Genomic DNA, 16,303 nt, shown 5'->3' with positions numbered 1-16,303 from the left:
CGCCATTCTTTCATCCAATAATTTGGTCTTATTAACTTGCATCTGTTTCTCTTTCTCTTCAGATGACAATATGCTCCTAACAGGAACAGAATAACCTGGAGGATCCCAAGCTGAAAAAAAAATCAGGAAGTAATGGACAAGTTTCTTGCCTCCTCAGCAGAATCAGGAAATCTCAGGACGCTCCAACCAAGGAGAAAAGAGGCTCCAATGTGGCCTTAACCTTTGGTACATGCCAAACAGATAAGTGGGACAGAGCGATAGAGCCAGTTGCTTTCTATGCTATATTTAATTTGAAATAAGATTTCCTAAAACTCTCCCAATTTTAACAGATTAGATTTTTTTTAATGCAGCTATTAGTGCTGTTGCATTTAAAAAAAAAAATGCTGGACAAGCTCCTGAAGGAAAAGTCCATAAACCATTATTAAAATGGAGTTGCAGAAATCCACTTATCTCTGGGATAAGCAGCATGGAATCTATCTACCCCTTGGGAACCTGCCAGGTACTTGTGACTTGGACTGGCCACTGTTGGAAACAGGATATTTTGATCTGACTCAGTATGGCATACCTTATGTATTTTTGTATTTATATTTAATATCACAGAAGGACTCTGAAGAGAATATCCTCACCACTAAATGATTTTTGCTGGAATCACTCATCACTTTTTATAGCATTCTAATGATTTGTTTTTGTAATGCCAACAGTTCCAGAGACATTTTGGCATTAATTTGCTCAATTGGTAGATCATTTCAGTCAAAGAAGTCCCAGTGGCTTCCTACAAAACCTCCAAATCGCCAGACCTACTACAAACCATACCCTGTGTAGTAGAGCAAGAGAGATGACTGTTGCACATCTTCTCAGGTTTTTAGCTGCTAAGGAAAATGCTCTATGGTTTAATTTTTGTCATCTTTAACAGGTTGCAATTCTGACACAAGACTGACAAGTGGCGAGCACTGCATTACCTCCTGGAGAAGGATTTGAACATACAGCTTGCTTTTCTACATTTATATTTAGCAATAAATAATCCTTTAAAATATAAATCATCAATTTTGCATTTTCTGACATTAATACCCTATCAACAGGGTCTTTCATGAGTTACAGCCTTGGACTCTGGTTTCACCTATCAGGTACAGACATTCTAATGCAAGGACTGAGCAAAAAGCACAGTACAGGTGCTCTGCACTCCCTTCTCCTTAACCACTGATCTCCTGTGCTCAGACTTAAGATTAGATCTTTTTGGTGACAAGGGAGGATGGCTGAGAAGAAATGCACATATTAACCATGTTAATTAGGGTGTACAGAGCTGTGAACACCAAGACCACATATAAATAAGAAAATATTGATTACTAAATCCCTGTTTTGGTCTTACCTTCAGTTTGAACTCTAGCTGTGGCATGACTGACAGCAGTAAATGAGGATCTATGGCAAACAGCTCTTGTATTAAATCAAAAACGTGTTCAGATAAGTCACTCACTGAAGACTTCCCTAATACCAATACTTGATTAAAAAACTGGAGGAGAAAAAAAAAAGCATATAAAAATAATTAGCATTTTATACACATCTGAGGTGTTTACTACAGAGTAACATTTTTTTATGTATCCGTTTCCTAATTACAAACTGCCAAAAAGGGATCTTGACATCACTTTATCATTAGGGCAACAGTGAGTGACAGGATGACTCCCACAAATTTTAAGACATTATCTTCCTGGCCTTCATCTTACCCCCAAAGCCTCTTTTTAACAATTTATTTAGCCTGGCCTTTTCATTTAAAACAGTAAGACTAGAAACATCAAAACACTTTTGAGATAGAAATCAGAATAAATACTGGGTGAAAATAAGCTAGAGGACTCACCTATACTACAATTGGTCATGTCAGGCACTCAATCATTTACCCCAAGCGTTACAAATTAACTTAATCACCTAGCGCTATCTCTGTAAACATTTTTTTTTAGTATTTTTATAAATGCTTATAAAAGGTTTGTTTAGAATATTGGTCACAAATGCTGTCATGCACTGAAACTGTTGCAACAACATCCCCACCTTACCCCAAAATCCTCAACACTAGCCGATGTAGCCTTCATAAAGGAGAACAATAATCACAAAAAGCTTATCTTTCAAAGGTTGAATTCAATTAAGGATGAAAAGGAGAAGGGAGGACAGGGAGCTGGCCCTGATGGTAAGCAGTAGCTGGGAGAAGGTGAAGGGAATAGCCACTCTACGCATACAGAGTAAGCAGGAACAGGAAAAACAGAGGAATCTGGAGAACAAGCTTATAAAGGCTTATACCTGGGAAAAAGGAATTGATATTGAATTCTGAAGTTACATTTGAAGGGAGGGAAGTGAATCTGGTATGAGGATTAGCCTGGTTCTTTCAGTAAGCGTGTTACTGGACATGGTCAGACAGTGCTCGGACAAAACTAGCTTTATTGTCTTAAACTGTCTGTGATCCAGTGGTTTTATTTATGCATAGAGTCCGGAAATAAACCCACATGGAAGCATAAGAGTGTATAGCACACCACTGTTACTTTTACACTGGGGTCATGTCCTGCCTAAGCCAGAACTGTGTTACACATGGGCACCTATTTTTGAGATGGGGAGGCAGGGTTACAGGGAGAAGAGGGGCTTTAAAGTAACATTTTTATAATAATCTCTCTGGAACAAATTGCACGTACCACAGGAAAGACAAAAACTAAGTCTTCAGTGGTATGCGACATGTACCATTGGAACAAATAATTCCAAAATTATCAGCGTTTTCACAAAACATTTCTTTTTATGCCAAATATCTTGGGATGAATTAAAAAAAACACACTTTGTTGTCAAATACTGTACAGTCATGAGTCTGATGCAACTACAATGAAGTTTGTGTGCATTGTGATGTCATCAAGCATATAATAAATAAAAAATTGTTACAGGGGACATTGATGCATGATCATATGATGCAGTCTGACCATTGTCTTTTGTTCTTTTCTCAACCATTATGTAACATAATAGGAGCTATCAACAGCTTTTCGAAATTTTGACATGCACACACTTATTTCCCTACAAAACACATTCTTCACAATAGGTGAACAGCATAAGGATACACTGAGTTTCTTACGTACGTTGGCGATGCATGGCTCGATAGTTTGGACTGTCCTTTTCAGCAGAACTTTAGAAAGATCGAATGCTTGTTTATTTAGGTTCTGGAGGAGGGAAAATATTCAGTGCATAAAATATACAGTAACATTCCATGTAGTTTAATAACACTATTATACAAGATCATAATTAAGAAATAATTTATTTATTTATTTATTTTTAATTTTTATATACCGAAGTTCTTGTAGGGACTACAAATCACTCCGGTTTACATAAAACAAAGAACTGCTCAACAGAGAGTGGAGCTTTACATGGAACCGTAGAACATATGGAACAGTATAAATGGATGACAATTTAACATAGTGAAAAATAAATAAAAATAATAGTTTAACTGGTAATAAATAAAGAATTATATTATTTACTATAAGCAGTATAACTGTTTAAAGTAGAAATAAATATTAACAATGCTAAATATATATATGAAATAAAGTGAATTTTTGAACTCAAAGATAGTTGTCCAGTTGCAGATTCATAAAAGTAGTACTTAGTACAGTAGTACTTAGTACAATTTATTCTAAACATTAGCACATTTACCAACAACTAATGCCTTGCGTGGAATAGCAGAAATTCCAGTATAAGTCCTTTCCAGAGGATTTGATTATCCTATATAATATACAGTGAGTCATTCTGGGAACAGTTCACGCGCAGGCAGGAAACACATCCATCTCCATGGAAGAATAACAAACAGTTGCTTTAGGGCATCAGTCTTAAGCATGCAGAAGATAAGTCCCTGCAGCTACCATTCTCTTCTAGGTCTACAGTAGTGAGAGGGAAGGTTATGTCAGAACCACAATGATGAAATGTGATCACAGCAGCAGAATCAGGCAGCTCTGGGGGCTGTCGTGATACATAGCAAGGGCAGTAGGTCACAAACAGGCCTGCTCTTGGACGCGCGTTTTCCCTTACCCCTTATTCAGTAAGGGGAGGAAAACGCACGTCCAACCCCCGGCACCTAATGGCGCCCTCAACATGCAAATGCATGTTGATGGCCCTATTAGGTACGTGCGCGGGATACAGAAAGTAAAATGTGCAGCCAAGCAGCACATTTTACTTTCAGAAATTAGCGCCGACCCAAAGGTAAGCGCTAATTTCTTACAGCACCGGGAAAGTGCACAGAAAAGCAGTAAAAACTGCTTTTCTGTGCACCCTCCGACTTAATATCATGGCGATATTAAGTCCGAGGTCCCGAAGTTTGTAAAAAGTAAAAAAAGAAAAAAAATTTAAATTGGGCCAGCGGCTGTCGGGCCGAAAACCAGATGCTCAATTTTGCCGGCGTCCAGTTTCCGAGCCCGTGGCTGTCAACAGGCTCGAGAACCGACACAGGCAAAATTAAGCGTCGGCTGTGAAACCCGCTGACCGCCGCCACTCCGGGTCAAAAGGAGGCGCTAGGGAGGAATAAGTGTAGTAGTTCTATGGAAATAAGCAATACTAACAGTAATTAGTGCAGATTCATAATTGATTTCAAGTAGCATATCACAATAAATCCAAAGCGTTCCACATACTAATTATCATTAGGACAATTCTTCAACACAATTTTTATATGACACGGTTGGCCAACTCCGGTCCTTAAAACAGACAAACAGGCCTGGTTTTCAGCATATCCACAATGAATATACATAAGAAAAATTTGCATATAATGGAGGTAGTGCATGCAAATTTCTCCCATGAATACTCATTGTGGATATCCTGAAAACTAGGCCTGTTTGTGGGTCTTAAAGACCAGAGTTGGCAACCTCTGTTATATGACTACATAGCCAAATCTTAAAATTCTGAAAGAAAACTTGTGGAATACAAAATTATTTAATCCAGGGGTTCTCAACCTGTCCTCCAGACATATTTAACCAGTCAGGTTTTCAGGACATCCACAATGAATACATATGAGATAGATATGTATGCACTGCCTCCATAGTATGCAAATCTATCTCATATATTCATTGTGAACATCCTGAAAACCTGACTAGCTAAGTGTGTCCCAAGGACTGGGTTGAGAACCACTGCTTTAATCTAACTGCCTCGTACTAAAATTCCAAGATGATGCAGGACTTAAACTTGCCTTAATCTACTGTCTAACCTGATTTCCTTTCTCAAACTCTCCAAACTCATGAGAAACTTTCACCAATACTAATCACAAACTCCTGGTGTTACATGATTTCAACTACCACATTCAGGCTTCTCCCAGAGATAACACTAATAGCTTTCAAGCAAAATGAAAGATTTTGGCTTCACTCAACTAATCAAAATTATCACTCAAGGGTGGACATGCTCTTGATTTAATATTCTATTCACTCAGTGTAAATTTTGACCCCAGCACAATAACAGTTAAACCCATCTTTTAAGACTACCACCTAATGCCAGTCACCTTTTCAATCTCAAAACAAGCTCATCTAATACCTGCACTCCAACTTCCTACCAGAAACATGTCCTCTATCATTATAAACTGTCTAATCAAACTCCTCAGCATACCTGAAACCCCTAACAGTTTAGAATCAACTAGAGATGTGAATCGGAACCAGAATCGGATCAGATTTCAGTTCCGATTCACATCTCTAGAATCAACAGAACTCCTGAACCAACAATGGAAAAATGCATTCACTACAGTCATTGAGACTCTAGCCCCCTCAAACCCAATCCTACCTGACATCCCAACAATTCCCTCTGGTTCCATAAAGGTCTTCTTCCATAACATAAGATATGCCATACTGGGTCAGACCAAGGGCCCATCAAGCCCAGTATCCTGTCTCCAACAGTGACCAATACAAGTCACAAGTACCTGGCAAATACCCAAACATTAAATAGATCCCATTCTAATGCCGGCAACAAGCAGTGACTATTCCCTATTAAAAGCAGTTTGTGGACTTCTCCAGGAACGCATCCACAACTTTTTTAAACCCAACTATGCTACTGCCTTAACCATATACTCTGGCAATGAATTCCAGAGTTTAATTGTGTGTTGAATGAAAAAAATTGTTTTTTTTTACATGTGCTACTTGCTAACTTCATGAAGTGGCCCTAGTCCTATTATCCGAAAGAGTATATAAGAACATAAGAACATAAGAAATTGCCATGCTGGGTCAGACCAAGGATCCATCAAGCCCAGCATCCTGTTTCCAACAGAGGCCAAAACCAGACCACAAGAACCTGGCAATTACCCAAACACTAAGAAGATCCCATGCTACTGATGCAATTAATAGCAGTGGCTATTCCCTAAGTAAACTTGATTAATAGCCATTAATGGACTTCTCCTCCAAGAACTTATCCAAACCTTTTTTGAACCCAGCTACACTAACTGCACTAACCACATCCTCTGGCAACAAATTCCAGAGCTTTATTGTGCGTTGAGTGAAAAAGAATTTTCTCCGATTAGACTTAAATGTGCTAATTGCTAACTTGATGGAATGCCCCCTAGTCCTTCTATTATTCGAAAGTGAAAATAACCGAGTCACATCTACTCGTTCAAGACCTCTCATGATCTTAAAGACCTCTATCATATCCCCCCTCAGCTGTCTCTTCTCCAAGCTGAACAGCCCTAATCTCTTCAGCCTTTCCTCATAGGGAAGCTGTTCCATCCCCTTTATCATTTTGGTTGTCCTTCTCTGTACCTTCTCCATCGCAACTATATCTTTTTTGAGATGCGGCGACCAGAATTGTACACAATATTCAAGGTGTGGTCTCACCATGGAGCAATATAGAGGCATTATGACATTTTCCGTTCTATTAACCATTCCCTTCCTAATAATTCCTAACATTCTATTTGCTTTTTTGACTGCTGCAGCACACTGAGCTGACGATTTTAAAGTATTATCCACTATGATGCCTAGATCTTTTTCCTGGGTGGTAGCTCCTAATATGGAACCTAACATCGTGTAACTACAGCAACGGTTATTTTTCCCTATATGCAACACCTTGCACTTGTCCACATTAAATTTCATCTGCCATTTGGATGCCCAATCTTCAAGTCTTGCAAGGTCCTCCTGCAATGTATCACAGTCTGCTTGTGATTTAACTACTCTGAATAATTTTGTATCATCTGCAAATTTGATAACCTCACTCGTCGTATTCCTTTCCAGATCATTTATATATATATTGAAAAGCACCGGTCCAAGTACAGATCCCTGAGGCACTCCACTGTTTACCCTTTTCAACTGAGAAAATTGACCATTTAATCCTACTCTCTGTTTCCTGTCTTTTAACCAGCTTGTAATCCACGAAAGGACATCGCCTCTTATCCCATGACTTTTTAGTTTTCGTAGAAGCCTCTCTTGAGGGACTTTGTCAAACGCCTTCTGAAAATCCAAATACACTACATCTACCGGTTCCCCTTTATCCACATGTTTATTAACCCCTTCAAAAAAATGAAGCAGATTTGTTAGGCAAGACGTCCCTTGGGTAAATCCATGTTGACTATTTTCCATTAAACCATGTCTTTCTATATGCTTTATAATTTTGTTCTTGAGAATAGTTTCCACTATTTTTCCCGGCACTGAAGTCAGGCTCACTGGTCTATAGTTACCTGGATCGCCCCTGGAGCCGTTTTTAAATATTGGGGTTACATTGGCCACCCTCCAGTCTTCAGGTACAATGGATGATTTTAATGATAGGTTACAAATTTTAACTAATAGATCAGAAATTTCATTTTTGAGTTCCTTCAGAACCCTAGGATGCATACCATCCGGTCCAGGTGATTTGCTACTCTTTAGTTTGTCAATCTGGCCTACTACATCTTCCAGGTTCACAGTGATTTCGTTCAGTTCGTCCCAATCCGGATCCCTCAGGGCATTAAAGTCACCCCCTACCACCAGTGCCTTATCAGTGTAGGGGAGGAGCACTCTCTGTAGTGCCTGAAAATATGGGGACTGTTGGGTATTGGGGGCATACACACAGCAAAATACCATGGGAGTATGGTTCAATTCAGCTTCCAGTATCCGATACCGGCCATTAGGGTCTTTAATTTCTTTCAGTACCGTAAAGGGAAGGTTCTTGTGAATTAAAATGGCCACCCCTGCAGACTTGGAGCTAGCCGATGCAAAATGTACCGCTCCCACCCAGCCCTGACGTAATTTGGCATGTTCACCATCAGTCAGATGTGTTTCTTGAAGGAAACCCTCATCTACGGACTTCCGTTTCAGGGCCTGCAGAATCTTAGCCCTTTTAATGGGAGAGTTAATGCCACAAACGTTCCAGGATAGCAAGACGGTTCCCCGACTAGCCATCAATAACTAGATAGATGAATGACTGAATAACACCGAGCCATCGTGAAAAAGGAGATGGCCGTCCCAGCAAGGACCACCCCCCCTATCGACTGACCACCCACTGCACGTGTACCAAAAATAAACCACTGAAGTGCACCTTTCCAATCCCTTCCACCCCCCCATCCCCTACCCTGCCCCCCCGTTCCCTACCCTCGATGTTCAACCATCCGTCCCCTCCTATCCCCTTCCACTTAGCCCCCCAGACTCGCTCCCTCCCACATCCTTCCCCTATCCCCTTTCCCCCTAACCCACTCATGTTACCCCCGTCCAGTGAGTCACCTCAGACACCCAGGACTACCCCATCTCCATCCAACCCCATCCCAAATCCCAGAAAATGAAGAATCTTGAAATAGATCTTTGGTAATACTGAGAAACTATTAGGGCATAAAGCTATACTCAGCAAGTGGCAGTACCGCATGTTGCCAGAAATAAGGCTCCCAGCCTAGCCCCACCCTCTTTGATCTGGATTCAATTGGCTGCTCAAGACGTGACGTCACGACGTTTGGCGTCACGGCATGTGACGTCACGTCTTGAGCAGCCAATTGAATGCACAGGGGCCGCTTTCCCCCGTGCTGGCATCCATCTTCCCCCGGGAGGCAGGGGAGCCACGATACCTTCTTAGATGGCCAGACGGCTGCAAAAAAAGTAAGTCCGATCGGGGATGCAAAAGTAAGTTGCTTCGCCGCTGTCAGAGACTCTTCTCCCCTCCCTGCTTTTCGCGCCCTGCTCCGGGAGGAGGGAAGAAGAGACACTGACAGTGACGCGGCGAAGCGACTTACTTTTTGCTTTTGGTTTTTCGCTTTTTTTTTTTTTTTGCTTCACCGCTGTCAGGTTCTCCCCTCCTCCCAGAGCAAGGCTGCTTTTCGCGCCCTGCTTCGGGAGGAGGGGAGGGGGGGACTGGCAGTCCCGACTTCCTGGTATCTGTCATTTCAAATGACATTTGAAATGACAGATACCAGCGTGGCGTGAAGCCTTAGGCCCGCGCACCCAGGATACTGTATAGGCGCTCTATCCAGTAAAATGGGTTGCGCGGGCCTAAGGCTTCACGGGCCCTTCTTAGACGCGGTTTACATTTACATAAAATTATTGTTCAGGATCGAGCGGTAGGTGAGCTGCACTGTGCGTGCGGCAACCGCGGGTGCCCCGGGCACTAACGCAGCTCTTCCTACCGCTCGGTACTGGATAGACCTGTTAGTAGCAACAACATTCTGATTTAGCTTTTATATGATCATATCTCTCTCTGCTGTTCTAAGCAGAAGGGTGGTGCTAGAAATAGTTTTGTTCTCTGTATTTTCTTATATGAACATATGCTACAATTTCTAAGATATTGCCTGTGTCACATATTTTTACCAGAACCCTTTTGTATTACACTACTATTTTATCAAGTAAACTTTTCTACTGATCTCCTGTGTTCATGTTATCTACTTCCCCACACAAATTACTATCAGGGCACCAGTACCTGCCCATTACATACAGTTCTTCTGTTTTGACTTTCTTTCTTCTCAAACTATTCTCAATCTACTTCAATATGGCTTTCATCCTCTATATTCCAAAGAAACAGTCCTTTCCAAAGTATCCAGTGACTTGCTCCTGGCCAAATCCAAGGGCCTTTACTTGATCCTCATCCTCCTCGATCTACAACTGAATGCAGAAGTTTAGGCCTGGGTCAAACTGAATGATTCAATAAATCATTAGGTAAACAGAAGTTGACAACCCCCACATCAGGGGTAGGCAACTCCTGTCCTGGAGTGCCACAACAGAAAGGAGGCTCTAGAACAAGGGGTCATGGGATGAGGATGAAAAGGGATAGACTCGGAAATAATCTTAGGAAATATTTCTTTACAGAGAGGGTAGAGGATGCATGGAACGGTGTCCCAGTAGAGGTGGAAAAAATCGTATCTGAATTCAAGAAAGCATGGGATAAATACAGGGGATCTCTGAGTAACGTTCCCTCTAAGCTGCACGTGTATGCAGCCACACACAACTTTTCCTGCAGGTGCGCAGTTTTTACCCCCTGGGTAAAGTCATCTGTTGGTTCTTTTTTTTTTTTTTTTTTACAGGTCTGACCAGTTTTAGGGCAGTTCTATCAGACACGTTTCATGGTCTTCCAGATCGTGCCTTGATGTTAAACAGTTCCATATAATTTCTATTTCTTAATGTTTCTGTCAGTTGAAATCCCTAGATGAAAACATTAAGAGATTTGTTAATAGCCTTCCCTTGCTTTATAAGAGTGAATTATCTCATTTTCTAATGCTTAACAGCTATTGCTTAGAGGAGCCCATGGTTATTGAAAGCAGACAAACGACAATCATAACATGAGAGTCAGAAGGGTCAGAGTATTTGTTCAACCATGGAATTGTTTTCAACTGACTAATTGAAGGACTAACAAGCAATCAACATTTTGGGCTTTATTAGACTTTTTAAAAAAAATAAATAATGAATCAGCTGGAAGGGTTTCAAACTTCTGCACGTCATATTCACAATTTTATTATTTTCAATCTGTAAAAACTGAAGAAAAATGTCATGTTTAACTTTGTGCCTTGTAGACGTGTCAGCTTCTGTTCACTTAGAGATTCAATGAAACATACAATTTAACCAAGAGTGCCTAAACTTTTGTATACAACTGTATCCTCCTGCTTTCAAAACTGTTACCATCTACTCCTTGGTACTTTTTCCTCACTTGGATATCAGGACTCCATTCTGTCTTGGTTCTCTTCTTACCTGTTCCATTGCAGTTTTTGTTTATACTCTGGTGGATCGTCCTCCATTGCTATCCCACCATCAATCGGTGAGCTTCACATCTCTGTCATAGGACCTCTTTTCTTTTCTCTATACTCGTACCCTTGGTGCTCTGATCTCATCTCATGGCTTTCAGAAATATTTTTATGCCGACTTCCAAATCCACAACTCTATAATAGAAATTTCACCAGGAATCCAGCCCCAAACCTCAAATCTGCTTGTCTGACATTGCCACTTAAACGTCCCACCTTAAATTTATCGTTATCAAGACAGAATTTCTCATCTTTCCTCTAAAACCCATTTCTTTCTTTCCTTACTCCTTTTATTCTGTGGATAACACTGTCAGCCAACTGATCGCATCAGCCTGTAAGAGTCATTTTCAATGCCCCCCTTCCTAAAAGATGACATCTGTTTTTGTATTACACTACTAAAATGCTTCCTTTCTTTTCTGAACATACTACCAAAACCCTTATCTTCACTCTTATCACCTACCCTCTGCAACCTGCTCCTCACGGGTTTCCCACTCAACTATCTCTCTCTCCATTACAATGAATTCAAAATTCAGGTGTGCGACTTAACATCCACCAATGTTGCTACACTTCTGTATTACCCTCAAGTCACTACACTGGCTCGCTATCCGTTCCTCTAACTCACCTACAAGTGCATTCATACTCTGCAACTACTCACTATCTCTCCCTAAACCCCTCCATGAGAACTCCACTCATTGGGATGTCACTCCTGTCTAAGCCTTCTCCAACACCAACTTCAGACTCCATGCTTTCTACCTTTCTATGTCATACACCTTCTCTGGCCTTAGCCAAAAACTCTACCTTTTTGAGGCTACTTTTAAATCTTAACACCTGGTTCTCCTGATCTTTGTTGGTTTTAGCTACTTTAAATAATAAATTAAACTCCCTAAATCTGTTTGCCCTGTTTCACTGTCTTGCCAACGAAGGGACCGTCTCTTATGCATATTTGTGCACAGCGCTGCTGACATACGTGTAGCTGCAGTTCCAAAAGTCTAATCAATCATTTAACTCACTCAGGAGGGGCCTGAAAATAGGCGAAGGAAGCAGGAGAAAGTACTATAGACTTTTACTTCCCAACAGTTGTAGGCTGTTATAAAGCCCATTCCTATGACTGATTACTACTGATCTGATGCCTCCTCTTCTCAGTGAAAGCAATACACCATTACAATACATGCTGTACATTAGTTCCTTCCTGTTATAAAATGATCAGCGGGTTTTACAGACCAGAGACAGTTCACTGGCCTGTGAATTATATGCCTTCTAACACAAAGCCCTCAATGCATTGCTTACACTGCCAGCAGCACACCTAGAAAGATATTCTGAGTACCATTCTGGAGCCATGCTTCTTCCTTCAGAGACAGTGAATCATTCTGAGTATATAATCACAGCAGGGGGCTACACTTCTCCAGCAACTGTTATTGCTCTGACTTGGGCTGCAGGACTCAATCCAACTCACCTCCAAGAGATGGACAGACATTGCTATTTGCTGTCTGCCACAGGAACCTGCACTTAAAATTTTTGAATAGCAATTTTAGGCTTGGCATGGCACTTCCTAGATCAATAGAGACCTGCCGTTAAACTCTTGGTCATTTTAGTCCAGAGGAGTCTTGACTTGGATTTTCTCACTTTGTCTAATATTATGCCCGTGCCACATTTTAAAGGAATTTAAAGCCTCTCTCTCTGTTATGTTATCAGTCTTTTATATCAGCAAGCTCTTCTTATCCATCAGCTGTAAGCAAGCACTTCCATAAATCTGGCTTTTCTAGTCAGCAATTAAAAAAAACAAAACAAAGTGTGCCTCCTAAAAAGTTCAAAGCAGGCATGGCCCAGGATGGCAGAAAGGTATTCTTATATAGTTACCCTACTCCCAGGTACTTCACAGACCTTGTGCGCAGGGATGAGGTTAATGAGAATGGAGTCCAGTAGCTCCTGGGTCACTCCATCGCCCTCCATCGTGATGGAGCTCATCAGGTCCAGCATGTGCATCTGTACCTTCTGGTTGTGACTATTACTGAACGACAAATCACACACAATTCATTCCAAAGGCACAGAAAGTGATCTCTAGCACCAGGCAGTATGCAACTCAGATACATGGCAGAGCTAATCATTTTCACAAAACTTGACTTTTTTTTTGGTAGGTTTTTTCTGCTAACAGCAGTTACATTACTTGCAACAAGTTTTCTCTCTTTAGTAAAGGACAATTATTATACACAAAAATTTAGTTTGTAAAATACTTTAATATTTATGTCATTTAAAGTGGAAGTACTAGCAAAGACAGCCAGCAGTTTAAAATGCCCAAATTATTCAGATCTCCCTTTTGTTGTTTTGATTTATAGCTCTTATATAAATCTACATAAAATCTGGGCATCTTAACAGTTTTCACAGTCCCCAAGCAGCAGTCACACTGATACATGAAATGCATGAATATAGCACAAGCACCCGAAGCGCAAACTCATGGAAATAGCTTTTTTGAGATCAGGGGGTATGACTAGAATAAAACTTGCACATCTAATTTATAAAGCGTGAAAAGTCTAATGGACATATTAGTTCAACAAGAAGGGATACCTGGAAATAAACCACAAGAAAAATGAAGATCGCAAAGAAAAAGACAAGCTTATATTTAAGAAAGTCTAGTGAGTACAGCTGCTCTAAAACAGAATATTTTAGGACCAGCACATGCTTCTTTTATGCTTTCTAACATAAGGAATGTTGGAAAGAATTATGTAAAAGGGATTGAAGGCTGTCTGTCCATCCGTCTGTCAGCACAATAGCTCTCCAAAAAAGGGATGGAAATTCACCAAATTGGTCAAGCAGGAAGAAAATGTGATTACCTTGGATGAGTTTGAAAACCAGAAACTTCAGATCAGTATAATCAGAACCAATCCTCCAAAACAAATTCCCATTGCTTTCTATGGGACGCTGTTAGAATGCTAACCAGCGCTCTATTCCAAATGCTCCCCACCCCACCAGCAAAGACACAGAGCGCAACATATGCGGAGAGAGACAGGGAAAATAACTGAAGCAATGGGAAAAGAGGGTGCAAAAAAGGTGCTTCCAAAGTATACATACATCATCCACAGCACCCCCATTCCACCCCCATTCCCTCTACCACACATCTCACATATTCCTACACCCCTCAACACACATCTGTTCCCAGTATACCCACACAAACCTAAAACATGCCCCCCCACCCCCCCCAACACACACACACACAGATAGGGAAAATAATGATGCAGCTTCTCAATGCACCCTCACCCATACACCTTCACATACACACACACACATACACACTTGCCCAAATCACATCCTCACCACCACCCCCTCCCCCCATCACTCCCAAAAAAAGCACATTCCACAATCCTTAAGCACACAATACTCACTCCTAGAACCTCCCATACCCACGTCTATCCAAACATATCCAACCCTGCACCTCAAAATCTACAGACACCTGTAAGGGGGGTTTGTCCAATTACTGGCCACACTTAGCCAACCTCAGTTAGTAAAAGAACTATCAGGTAAAAGAAAGGTCGCAGAGAAGGAAGATGTTTAAGACACCTGCTGCAAATGCTGTTATGATTAAAGAGTCCTCTCTAGATGTCTCTGGGAACTATGGTTATTATTGTTTCTAAGGGCTATGCAGATGTTTATACTCAAAATTGCTTATGCGTTGAACCCATAAGAACTGTTAGTTGAGGTCAGACAAACTGGGAGTAATAGGGCATGGAAACAAACACCAAACAGCACCAAGGAATGAAAAGCAGATGTGCTGAACTGTGTTAAGAATAATGAGAGGGAAGGGGGACTCAGCTCCTGCTTCAAGCAGTGTTAGAAAAGACCTATAAGAATGAGCACAGCTGTAAGAGTGTGTGTGAATGTGTGACCCAGAATATCACCCACATACATTTCTCCAACATATACATGCAGACCCATAACCAGCAAAACATGGCTGCTTGTATTCTCTAGTGATTGAAATCTAGAGACTACATCTTCTCAGTATTAAAATCTGTACACTGGTTGCCTGTGGCCTATAGGACACATTTTAAGATTGTTTAGTTTTTTCAAACTCTTCATAGATAATCTCCAAAGTATCTAAAGAATTAGTTAATGCATTCCACTGATGAGGAATTAAAGGTCCTTCCAAGAGGATAGACTACAGGTCCCATCATCAAAGGAGGTAAGCAGCAAGCAAAGTCTTTCATTTAGAGGGGGCCAGTAGTTTTATGGAATTCCAAGCCAAAACAAAATTAAAAATATTTTAGATTACCTACATTTTCAGAAACAGGGTAAGGCTAGTTTTTGGGGGGGTTTTTTAGATGAGTTATTGAGTGATAGTAAAACTCCTAAAAATCTTATCTCTATATTGTTGTGGATTTGTTTGTGTTTTAATATTGTTTTGATTTTAAGTTTAAGTTAAGGTGCTTTATGGTGTGGGGTTTTTTTGTTGGTTTATGTATGTTATGTTGTATGTTTTTTATGGGGGTTTTTTGTAAACCAGCCTGAAGTTTTTATGAATGGACGGTATATATATATATAAGTGGAAGATATAAATAAGTAATAAAAACAAAAACCTCCAGACAACCTCACCGCACCAACACTCCATATACATCTCCCTACCCCCACAACCATATCTATACCTACGACACAGCCATAGCTCTCCACCAAAAACCACATCCCATAAATCCCATGCATACACCCTTCCACAAACACTTCCCACTCACACAATTCCTAGTCATTCAAAAAAAAAAAAAAGGTACCCCATATATCCATCCTCTGAGATAGCTACAAACACCTTACACACTCCCACATCCTGAAATACACATTTCTACCTCCCACACACATACATCCCCCACACCCTTCCATTTATACTTCCCCTCACATATCCACTCCACTCTACTTCCCCCCCCCCACCAATTCTAAAAATCTATATGTTGGAAGCACTCTCAAAACCATGGTCTGTGCATGCATCCCTTTTTTGCTTTTGCATACACTCCATAAATGGTCACTGCAAGAACAGATCTCATGGTTCAGATACCAGCAAAACTCAGAGTCTGGAGGCATAATAAAAACTAGATACTAAAGGAGACAAACATGTGAGTATCCAAACAGATCCAATAAGAATTCACATCAGTGACTGTTTAAGAAGGAACCACAGAC

The 16,303-nt window shown here is 40.7% G+C and overlaps 1 protein-coding gene across 2 annotated transcripts in view; it reads right to left on the bottom strand.

Moving 5' to 3' along the window:
• The window catches only part of PDS5A (PDS5 cohesin associated factor A), a 734,756-nt gene that overhangs the window by 538,592 nt on the left and 179,861 nt on the right, over positions 1-16,303 (bottom strand). For both annotated transcript variants that reach the window (XM_029589173.1, XM_029589180.1), the window contains exons 6-8: positions 13,034-13,160; positions 3,099-3,179; positions 1,367-1,507 (exon numbers count right to left, since the gene is read on the bottom strand). In XM_029589173.1, coding sequence (XP_029445033.1) covers positions 1,367-1,507; positions 3,099-3,179; positions 13,034-13,160 — 349 coding nt within the window. The remainder of the gene's footprint in view (positions 1-1,366; positions 1,508-3,098; positions 3,180-13,033; positions 13,161-16,303) is intronic.

The sequence above is a fragment of the Rhinatrema bivittatum genome, chromosome 1, assembly GCF_901001135.1.
Source record: "Rhinatrema bivittatum chromosome 1, aRhiBiv1.1, whole genome shotgun sequence".
In the NCBI taxonomy this organism is placed as follows: Eukaryota; Metazoa; Chordata; class Amphibia; order Gymnophiona; family Rhinatrematidae; genus Rhinatrema; species Rhinatrema bivittatum.
This window is presented reverse-complemented; position numbering and strand designations above follow the sequence as displayed.